Source organism: Dipodomys ordii, unplaced genomic scaffold, assembly GCF_000151885.1.
Source record: "Dipodomys ordii isolate 6190 unplaced genomic scaffold, Dord_2.0 Scaffold266, whole genome shotgun sequence".
NCBI lineage: Eukaryota > Metazoa > Chordata > Mammalia > Rodentia > Heteromyidae > Dipodomys > Dipodomys ordii.
Window position 1 is genome coordinate 205,036 of NW_012267482.1, and position 11,134 is coordinate 216,169.

The 11,134-nt window shown below is 47.7% G+C and overlaps 1 protein-coding gene across 1 annotated transcript in view; it reads left to right on the forward strand.

Moving 5' to 3' along the window:
* Nucleotides 1–6,616, forward strand: part of LOC106001094 (natural killer cells antigen CD94-like) — an 8,512-nt gene extending 1,896 nt beyond the window's left edge. The window contains exons 2-7 of the mRNA XM_013036237.1: nucleotides 1,793–1,967; nucleotides 2,769–2,873; nucleotides 3,114–3,149; nucleotides 3,610–3,758; nucleotides 5,385–5,491; nucleotides 6,469–6,616. Of these exons, the coding sequence (XP_012891691.1) occupies nucleotides 1,847–1,967; nucleotides 2,769–2,873; nucleotides 3,114–3,149; nucleotides 3,610–3,758; nucleotides 5,385–5,491; nucleotides 6,469–6,616 (666 nt within the window). The 5' untranslated portion in view covers nucleotides 1,793–1,846. The remainder of the gene's footprint in view (nucleotides 1–1,792; nucleotides 1,968–2,768; nucleotides 2,874–3,113; nucleotides 3,150–3,609; nucleotides 3,759–5,384; nucleotides 5,492–6,468) is intronic.
* Nucleotides 6,617–11,134: the final 4,518 nt, after the last annotated feature.

Consider the following 11,134-nt stretch of genomic DNA (forward strand, 5'->3'; position numbering starts at 1 on the left):
CTCCCTCCCTCCCTTCCTTCCTTCCTTCCTCCCTCCCTTCCTCCCTCCCTCCCTTCCTTCCTTCCTTCCTTCCTCCCTTCCTCCCTCCCTTCCTTCCTTCCTTCCTCCCTTCCTTCCTTCTTTCCTCCCTTCCTTCCTCCCTTCCTCCATTCCTCCCTCCCTCCCTTCATTCCTCCCTTCCTTCCTCCCTCCCTTCCTTCCTCCCTTCCTTCCTTCCTCCCTCCCTTCCTTCCTTCCTCCCTTCCTCCCTTCCTCCCTCCCAGACCTGCACTCTGTCCTTGAGCTTGTGCTCAAGGCTGGTGCTCTACCACTTGAATCACACCTCCCCTTTCAGCTTTTTCCTGGTTCATTGGAGAGAAGAGTTTCGTGACTTTCCCGCCCAGAATTGGCTTCAAACCATGATCCTCTAAGCTGGCTTGAGCCCCTGGTGCCTGGCTTCACTGTGTACTTTAATCCTAGCTTCTAAGAGAGCATGGTTCGTAAGCATGCGACAGATTTCAAGGAGTGTGGGCAGAAAATTTCCTGTCCTGCTACTTCAAGATGAAACCTGCCATTATACCAGAGAGTAATAGGCTTACAATTTGGGGAGCTTTATTTATATCTATAATTGCTTTGTAAATTGTTTATTAAATAATACTTATAAGACTTGATTAGGCTGGGTATGGTGGTACATGCCTATAACCCCAGTACTTGGGAGACAGAGGCCAGTCTAGATAGAGGGACTGTGTAAAAATGCCAGTGTCTTTCTGGACGTGAGTGAGTGGCTCACGTCTATAATCCCAGCTATTCAAGAGGCTGAGATCTGAAGATTGCAATTTGAAACCGGTATAGGCAGAAAAGTCCATGAGATTCTTATTTCCAGTGAACCACCAAAAAAAGCAAGAAGTGGAGCTGTGGCTCAAGTGGTAGAGAATCAGGCTAAAGTGTAAGAACCTAAGGACAGCACCCAGGCCCTGAGTTCAAACCCCAGGACCAACATACACATATATACATACATACACACACACACACACACACACACACACACTATATTAATCAGATAACACTGAAATCTTGGATTATTGTATTTCCTTTAATTATTTTGGTGGTATGATTTTCTAGTTTTGATTCTTCAAACTATTGTGAGCATTTATGTAATGGATGTCAGTTTTTAAAAAGTATCTCTTTTAGCCAGGCACTGATGGCTCACACCTGTCATCCCAGCCACTCAGGCTGAGATCTGAGGATCTCAGTTCAAAGCCAGCCTGTGCAGGAAAGTCCGTGAGACTCTGATCTCCAACACCACCAGAAAACAAAAAGTAGAGCTATGGCTCAAAGTGATAAGAGCACTAACCTTGAGCAAAAGACCTCAGGGACAGTGCCCAGGCCCTGAGTTCAAGCCCCACGACTGATTAAAAAAAAATTATTCCTTCACTTTATAAATGAAGATAATCATAGCTATAGTCATTAAATATAATTGTAATAATAAATAAGTATAATCATAAGTTTAATTGTTGCTCAAATACGCCTTTCCTAGGTGATACTTGTACCTTTATCCCACAGAGATTTCCTTTTTCTTTTTCTTTTTTGGCCAGTCCTGGGGCTTGAACTCAGGGCCTGGGCACTGCCCCAGAGGTCTTTTGCTCTCAAGGCTAGCGCTCTACCACTTGAGCCACAGTGATAGTTCCAGCTTTTCCTGTGTATGTGGTGCTGAGGAATCGAACCCAGGGCTTCATGCATGGGAGGCGAGCGCTCTGCCACTGAGCCACCCGCCCAGTCCCATCCCACAGAGATTTCTTTGTCCTTTGTAAAGATGAACTAGAGCCTGTGGCTTTTCCTGCCTTAAGCCCAGCCCCTCCGCGCCCACATGGAAGAAAAAACGTTGCGAGTCACTACTTCACACGAAATGCCACTAACGGAGAAGCCACGGAAGCACCACCAGCGTCACAAAACCCAGAGAAACACAACAGAACCCGACACTGACAAAGGTAAAATACCAGAGTCACTAAACGTGCAGGGAATGATTCAAAACAGCTACTGAAGCCAGACGCCAGTGGCTCCCGCCTGTCATCCCGGCTGCTCGGGAGGCTGAGGTCCGAGGATCGTGGCTCGAGGCCAGCCCCGGCTGGATGCTGTTGCTTTTATTTCTGAGTCTCAGTTTGTGTCCTGCTTAGTTCTCTTAAATAAAACAAAATTTAAATAAATAACAGGAAGGTAGAATCAAGAAAAGAAAACCCAAGCCGGGCGCCGTGGCTCACGCCTGTCATCCCAGCTGCTCAGGAGACTGAGATCTGAGGATCTCGGTTCAAAGTCAGCCCATGCCATAGTGAGAACTTACCTCCAATAAACAATTCTGAAGTGGTGGTGTGGATCAAGTGGTAGAGCGCCAGCCCTGAGCATAAAAAGCTCAGGGACAGCGCCCAGGCCCCAGGACTAACAAAGAAAAGAAAGAAAAAAAATCCAAGGCAATAACCCTCAAGCATTTCATAATTCTCATAGAAATGCATGTTTTAGTGTATTTATTTTTTAGTGCCGTTACTGCAACTTGAACTCGGGGCTTTTTCACTCAAGGCTGGTGCTCTACCACTGGAGCCACGCCTCCTCTTCTGGCCTTTTTTTTTGGCGATTCATTGGAGAGAAGAGTCTCCTGCATTTTCCTGGTTTGGGCTGGCTTTGAACAGCAGCAATCCTCAGATCTCGGCCTTGAGGAGCTGGGATGGCAGGCCTGAGCACCAGCACCCGACCTCCCTCTGCCTCTGAGTCTGCTTTGGATTTCCGTTCTTTCCCAGGGAGTGCCCCGCCCTTCCCCTGGAAGCTTGTCTCTGGATGCCTGGCTGTCGCCTGCCTGCTCCTGATGGCTGTCACCCTCACCCTGGCCGCTGTCACCGCAGAGCGTGAGCAGTTCCTCTCCCCTCCCCCAGCTGGCACTGCCCAGCTCACAGAGAGAATCAGCAGAGGCCCAGCTCCCCAGAGCCCAACCCCGCAGAAGCCCTGAACCCCGCCCCCCAATTGTCTCCTTTGTCTAGAACCCAGAATCTCCGATTTGTTTTTATTGAGCAAAGACTTTTCTTCAGCTAGCTTGTGTGCGCGACAATGAAGGAAGGTCTAACAGCCAGTTTGATTTCCTTTTGTAGTGTCTTCTGAAAAGACACCAGCGATCCAGCAGAAAGGTAAGCTATGGCTATTTCCCTATCATGCATGTCTGTGTGTGGGTGCATGTGTACGTATGTGTGTGCGCATGCATGCATGGGTGTGCGTGTGTGTGCATGCATGTGTGTACGTATATATGTGTGCACACATGTGTGTATGTATGCATGCATGTGTGTGTGTGTGTATGTATGTATTTATGCCAGTCTTGGGGCTTGAACTCAGGGTCTGTGAGCTGTCGCTGAGTTTTTTGTTTCCTCTGGCTGTGGCGCTCCACTGCTTGAGCCGCATCTCCATGTGCAGCGCTTTGGTGGTTCGTGGGGGATGAGGATCTCACAGACTCTCTCTTGCCTGGGCCGGGCCTCGAACTGCCATCCTCAGACTCCAGGCAAGAGCCCCCCACACCCAGTTCAGGGTGAGGGGTTCATACCTCATGAAGTCAGAATTAGTGGACGCAGTAAATAACGCAGCCTCTCTGTCTAGCGCTTCTTGAGGATTCTTGCCCAGAGCACTGGGTTTGGTTCCGGTGCTGCTGTTACTACCTCTCCAAGGAGATGCTGACCTGGAGAGACAGCCAGCGCGCCTGCTCAGCCCGCAGTTCCAGCCTCCTGCTCATGGATGGAGAAGAGATGGTAGGTGGAACCGCGGGGTGATCTGCAGGTTCCCATAATCCTCATCCGCCCAATGCTGCCCTGGAAATCCTGCTTCCCTTCTGTCTAGCTAATGGCTGAAGGGCAGATCTAGTTTCTTTTTTTTTGGGGGGGGGTTCCAGTTGTGGGGCCTGAACTCTGGGCCTGGGCGCTGTCCCTCAGCTCTTCAGCTCAAGGCTAGCGCTCTACCACTTGAGCCACAGCGCCACTTATGGCTTTTTTCTTTTTGCTTATGTGGTGCTGAGGAATCGAACCCAGGGCCTCATGCATGCAAGGCAAGCGCTCTACCACTGAGCCACCTTCCCAGCCCTAAGATCTAGTTTCTTTTATCTCCATTTTCCCTGGCAAATAATAGATAAATAATGGAGAAATACAGAATAGTAAATAAATTGGAGAAAATAAATAAGGAATAACCTATTAACATAGAGGAAGGGCTCTCTCTATATATATATTGTGTGAAACAGAGAAGTGTTTTGCAGGAATATTTGAAAAATTCACTTCATGAAAAGGGAATGTGTAAATAATTAATATTTATTTATTTATTTGCTTATTTATTTTTGGTACTGGACTTGAGCACTGTCCCTAAGGCTTTTTGTTTTGTTTTGTTTTTTGCTCCAGGCTAGAGCTCTACCACTTTTGAACTGTTGAATTGAAATCCTTTGAGTTGAAACCATCTCTTTTAAAATCCATTATTCAGCCAGGCACCTGTGGCTCACACCTGTAGTCCTGGCTACTCAGGAGGCTGAGACCTGAGGGTCATAGTTCAAAACCAGCCCAGCCAGGAAAGTCTGTGAACCTGTTATCTATAGTGAGGGTATGGCTCAATGGTAGAGCACTGGCCTTGAGCCCAGAGAGGCTCAGGGTTAACACCCAGGCCCTGAGTTCAAGCCTCTGGACTGACACATGGACACAAAAAAGTTTATTCTTTAAACACTAAAATTTTTCCGTTTCTTCTGCCCTTTTCCAATACTGCCTTCCCTACATTTGTCACTCATTTATTCATCTTCTGTTTCTCTTGAGGGGCAAAAATTTCTGGTTTTTATAAGTAAAATTTGTGGGGTGGTTCATTGGAGATAAGAGTCTCCTGGACTTTTTCTCTCCAGGCTGGCTTCCAACCTTGATCCTCAGATCTCAAGCCTTCTGAGCATCTAGGATTGCAAGCCAGAGGCATTGGCACCTGGCAAAATTTGTGTTTTTCATTGCCATGTTGCTGATATCTAAAATAGTCTTGCATTTATCACCCTACACGGGCCGAAGGAATCAAATAAATATATATGTATGATGCTGGGTTTGAAAAAAGATGTGAGTACTGGGACTCGAACTCATGTCTTCACTCTCTTGCTTAGCTTTCTCCATTCAAGGCTGGCATTCTACCATTTGAGCCATACCTTTACATCCAGTTTTTGCTGGTTCATTGGAGCTACAAAAATCTCATGGACTTTCCTGCCAGGGTGTCTTTGAACCTTGATCCTCAGATCTCAGCCTCCTGCGTAGTTAGGATTCCAGCTGTGAGCTGTGATGGCCAGCTGGTGTTAATTCTTTAAAGGTAATTCCGTGCAGGGGATAAGGTGACAGTAAGAACTTTACACCTGTGTTTCTTACTACCAGAAGTTCTTCTCTTTGAACTCTTTCTTTTGGATTGAGGGGTTCTACAATACCACTGGAAAACAGAGACTACTGAAGAAGGAGAATGATCAGGCTTTGTGTTTGAATGGGTAAGTATTCCCCTAACAGAGAGAAAGGGAAAGAGAGAGACTGTGTGTGTGTGTGTGTGTGTGTGTGTGTGTGCGCGCGTGCATGCATGTATGTGTGGTATGTGTGGTGTGTTTTGTGTGGTATGTATGGTGTGTGTGTGGTGTGTGTGTGTGTGTGTGTGGTGTGTGTGTGTGCGCGCCAGGATTTGAACTCAGGGCCTCACCCTCTCCCTTGGCTTTCTTGGTCACAACTGGTGTTCTACCACTTGGACCATACCTCCTGTCGAGTATTTTGAGGATTACTTTGCCAGCATTTCTGCCTGGGATGGCTCTTTTGTTTAAATTTATTTCTTCTTATTTTGAAATTACACTAACTTACAGTAAATAACATGGAAATTGTATTTTAAAATTCTGTTAATAAGCCAGACGCCGGTGGCTCACGCCTATAATCCTAGCTGCTCAGGAGGCTGAGATCTGAGGATCACAGTTCGAAGCCAGTCCAGGCAGAAAAGTCCCCATGAAACTCTTATCTCCAGTTAACCATTCAAAATAAAATATACACACACACACACACACAAACAAAAAACAAACAAGTGTCACTATTGCTCAAGGGGCAGAATGCTAGCCTTGAGCACAAAGAGGCTCAGGAACAATGCTTAGGCCCCGAGTTCAAGCCCCACAACCAACAACAGCAACAAAATTCTATTAATATAAGATGTAAGTCCCAGCAAGGTACCCGTGGCTCCCGCCTGTCATCCCAGCTACTCAGGAGGCTGAAATCCAAGGATCACGGTTCAAAGCCAACCTGGGCAGGAAAGTCTGAGACTTTTATCTCCAATGAACCAGCAAAATGCTGGAATGAAGCTGTGGATCAAGTGGTAGAGTACCTAGGGCCTGAGTTCAAGACCCTGTAATGTCACACACACACACAAATGAAGGTTTTGTATTACCTCAGAGGTTGACTGTTACTAAATTTCATGATATTTCTTTTTTTTTAGGCCTTTTTCTCCTGAATTTGAAATGCAGCGACAGTGTCAGTCTTACAAGTCAGAAGAAGTTTATTCTTGTGAGAACTGCAACAAGAAAAAGAAATACATTTGTAAGAATGACAAGGGCAGCCGAGCGTCCGGTGGCTCCCGCCTGTAATCCCAGCGACTCAGGAGGCTGACATCTGAGGATCACAGTTCAAAGCCAGCCCGGGCAGGAAAGTCTATGAGACTCTGATCTCCAAGGAATCACAGCCAAAGCCAGAAGTGGAGCTGTAGAAGTGGTAGAGAGCTAGCCTTGAGCAAAAGGAGCCGAGAACAACACCCAGGCGGAGTTCAAGCTCATGACAAGATTGTACAGAAGCGTTGCAAATTAAATTTCTTGCTTACCTATGTGCTGGTTTATTTTTTAAATGTATTTATTTATTTAGTACTACAGTTTGAACTCAGGACCTTATACCTGCGATGCATACACTCTACCAACTGAGTCCACTTTTAATTAAATGAAAATAATGGCCGAGGGCTGGTAGCTCATGCTTGTAATCCTACTCAGGAGGCTGAGATCTAAGAATCATGGTTCAAAGCCAGCCCGGGCAGGAAAGTCCGTGAGACTTCTCTTCAATAAACCTACTCAGAAAAAGCTGGAAATGGTATTGTGGCTCAAGTGGTAGAGCGCTAGCCTTGAGCGAAAGGAGCTCAGGGACATCACCCAGGCCCTGAGTTCAAGACCCAGGATTGGCAAAAAAAAAAAAAAAAAATCTCCAGAACTGTGATCCTCAGACCCCAGTCTCCTGAGTAGCTGGGATGACAGGCGTGCACTGCAGGCTTAGGCTAAGCAGTCTCTAGCCGCTTTCCCAGGAGGGAGTGCCAGGCAGAATGATTGCTGGTACGCTCAGGGGTCAGCCCTTTCCTCTCCTCCCTCTTCTCTTTGTGTGTCAACAGTGTCACGGCTCTAAACTCGTTCTTGCTTCCTGTGGCCACAGTGGGCAGACAAATAGCAAACAACATCTCAACTTCTGTCCTCCATTTCCTCCGTCTTCCGCTCCCCTGGCAGGGATGCCACTTTGAACCTCAGTACCTTTTGTGTTTATTTTTGTGCCGGCGGTGGGGCTTGAATTCAAGGTCTTGCGCTGGATTTCACCCCTTGAGGGCTCCACGCTGGTGCTCTACCGCTTGAACCACAGCTCCACTTCTGGTTTGGGGGTGGTTCATTGGAGATAAGAGTCTCATGCACTTTCTTGCCTGGGCTGGCTTCAAACCCTGATCCTCAGATCTCAGCCTCCTGAGTAGCTGGGATGACAGGTGGGAGCCATGGGCGGCTGCCAATTGCCCATTCTTTAAAATGAATACTCTTGGTGACATTTTCCCAGAGCTGAGAGTTCACCTCCTGTGTGGGAACCGCTGTGTCCTGGCAAGCGAAGCCAATGAAGCCTTCCCTAGCGTCTGCCCAGTTTGCACCAGCAGGTGATAACCAGGAGTGTAGTACCAGCGTTAAGACGGTGCGACTCAACTCCCAAGAAGCTGAGCTGAGCGACTCAGGAGGCTGAGATAGGATCGCAGTCCAAAGCCAGCCCGGGCAGGAAAGTCCTTGAGAGTCTCATCTCCACCAAAGCCAAAAGTAGAGCTGTGGCGCAAGCAGTAAAGCAATAGCCTTGAGGGGAAAAATAAACGCTCTGGGACAGTGCCCCAAGTTCAAGTCCAGGAGGGGCACACACACCAAAAAAAAAAAAAAAACAGAAAAAGAAAAAAGAGGCCGAGTACCATCATCTTGACCTCAAGAAATGACCCATCTGCCAGCGCTGGGGTGTTATTTCAGAATGGAAAACCCCAGCGGTTTGTCCAGAGACTCACCACAGAGAAAAACATTTGCAGCTGCTTCAAAGGTGAGATGTCACCCTGCGGGCTGAGCTGCTCTGAGCTTGCTTGCAGCCTGCACGCCACACCAGCTACTTAAAAAAGACTAGCACGCACCCATCTCCTGTAGAGACACGAAGAAAGGTTCACACAAGCTTTGTCTTCGCCCTGGCTTCATCAACCTCTTTAAAGAACCGCGGGAGAGTCCAAGCACTGGTGCTCACACCTGTCATCCCAGCCTACTCAGGAGGCTGAGATCTGAGGATTGTGGTTCCATGCCAGCCCAGGCGGGAGAGTCTATAAAACTTTTATTTTCGTATTCCGCGCCCAGCTGCTGATTTCCTCTAGGAAAACCAGACAAACCCACCCACCCATCACCTCCACAAGTACTGCCTTGCATTTGAGCCTGCTTTGCACGTTACATGTGAAGAACCAGCAAGGAAGCTGAACGTCCCACAAAGATCTTGGTGTCTGCCTCCAAAATCCAGCTACCTGCCATTTTCAGGTGGTAATTTTATTGGACACCTTTTATTTTTTTGGTGCTGGTCCTAGGGCTTGAACTCAGGCCCTGGGCACGATCCCTGAGCTTTTTCGTTCAAGTATGGTGCTCTACCACTTGAGCCCATAGCTCCACTTCTGACTATTTTTCATTGCTGGTTCATTGGAGATCAGAGTCTCCTGGACTTTCCTGCCCTGGCTGGCTTTGAACCACAATCCTCAGATCTCAGCCTCCTGAGTAGCTGGGATGACAGGCGTGAGCCACCGGTGCCCAGCTGAGATTAAAGTTTTCAAATTGTAAGCAGAAAAGGGATGAAGTCCCAATAGTCTTCCAAGAGGATGTTTTTTACTTCATCGAAGAAAACCTTTAAGTTCCTGAAATCTGTGTCTTTAGGATATGAAATGCACTGTTACTTGTAATAAATATAGTCATCAACAACCCTTAAACGTCCTCAAGTTTATGACACAGGTTTATGAAACAAGGGGCGTGAAAAGAATTTTTTATAATACAGAAAAATAATGGGCTTCCCTGTCTTGCTCACTGAGCTGCAAATCCCGGCATTAATGGCTTGGGTCCGTTTGTGAGAAATCAAGGGAATTCAAGGAAACTCCTAACTCCAGGGGACCAGCAAAAAGCCGGAAGTTGGGGTGTGGTTCAAAAGGTAAAGCACCAGCCTTGAGTAAAAAAAGTCAAGTGAGCCAAGCACCAGTGGCTCCCACCTGTCATCCCAGCTACTCAGGAGGCTGAGATCTGAGGATCATGGTTCAAAGCCAGCCTGGGCAGGAAAGTCCGTGAGACTCTGATCTCCAATAAACCACGCAGAAAACCAGAAGTGGCGCTGTGGCTCAAGTGGTAGAGCACCAGCCTTGAGGTAAAGAGCTGAGGGACAGCGCCCAGGCCCAGAGTTCAAGCCCCACGACTGACAAAAAAGGAAAAAAAAGTCAAGTGAGAGTGTGAGACTGAGTTCAAGCCCCAGTACAGACAGACAGACAGACACACACACACACACATACACACACACACCAAAATAAAGTAGGAAAATAGGTAACTGTTGGTGGAAATGTGATACAGACTCCAAAGGAAGGCGTCTAGAAATACTAGGAGGAGGCTGGAGGCTGAATCGGGCCTGCAGCGCACACACGGAAGGCTTAGGACAGAATAAACAGGAATAAAACCAAGGGAAGATTCTGGAAACAGGTGAGAAGACGCTGAGGGCCAGGGAGAGGAACAAACACTTCTTTTTGTTCTTTTTCTTTTTCTTTTTTGCCAGTCCTGGGCCTTGAACTCAGGGCCTGGGCACTTTTGCTCAAGGCTGGTGCTCTACCGCTTGAGCCACGGTACCACTTCTGGCTTTTTCTGTGTCTGTGGTGCTGAGGAATCGAACCCAGGGCTTCTGCATGCTAGGCGAGCACTCTACCACCGAGCCACCTGCCCGGCCTGTTAGACACTCACTTCACAGACACAGTGGAAGGATGCTAGCACTTTCCTTTGAAGATGATGAATTAACTTCAGAACACTGTTCTGCGTCCTGCAAACCTCCATCCAAGATGAAGGTAAAACACAGATGCTTCATACGCATGAAATTGTGCAAATTATCTGGCAGCACGAGGTCTGAGAGCAATGGCGGTGGTAAGAAATGACCCCAGTCTTGTGTGTGTGTGTGTGTTTATGTATGTCTCTGCATGTGTCTGTGTATTTGTGTCTGTGTGTATTTGTATATGTGTGTCTGTGTATTTCTATGTCTGTGTGTGCTTGTGTGTCTGTGTATGTGCTGTGTTTGTGTGTCTGTGTGCTTGTGTCTCTGTGTGTGTTGTGTATGTGTGTCTCTGTCTGTGCATCTATGTCTGTGTAACTGTATGTGTGTCTGTGCATCTGGTGTCTGTGTGTCTGTGTCTCTGTCTTTCTGTGCATCTCTGTGTGTGTGTGTGTTTATGTGTCTGTGTGCATTGGTGGGCCTGCTGTGTGTGTGTGTCTGTGTGTGTGTGTCTGTGTGTGTGTGTGTGTTTATGTGTCTGTGTGCGTTGGTGGGCCTGCTGTGTGTGTGTGTGAGTGTGTGTGTGTGTGTGGATGTGAGCATCACTTGTGTTTGTCTTGGATGGACTGTGAGGGAGGTCACAGGTGATCTGAGTTTGTTTCTTGATCTTGGCTCTTTATGTGGCTCACGGGAAGTCAGACCCCAAGCACAGGGCAGGAGATGGGAAGGCCGGCCAGCCCCCATTGCTCCCCATCCCCACCCCCTCCTCTCCTCACCCTACCTCCTCTCCTCTCTCCTCTCTCCCCTCTCTCCTCTCTCCCCTCTCTCCTCTCTCCTCTCTCTCCTCTCTC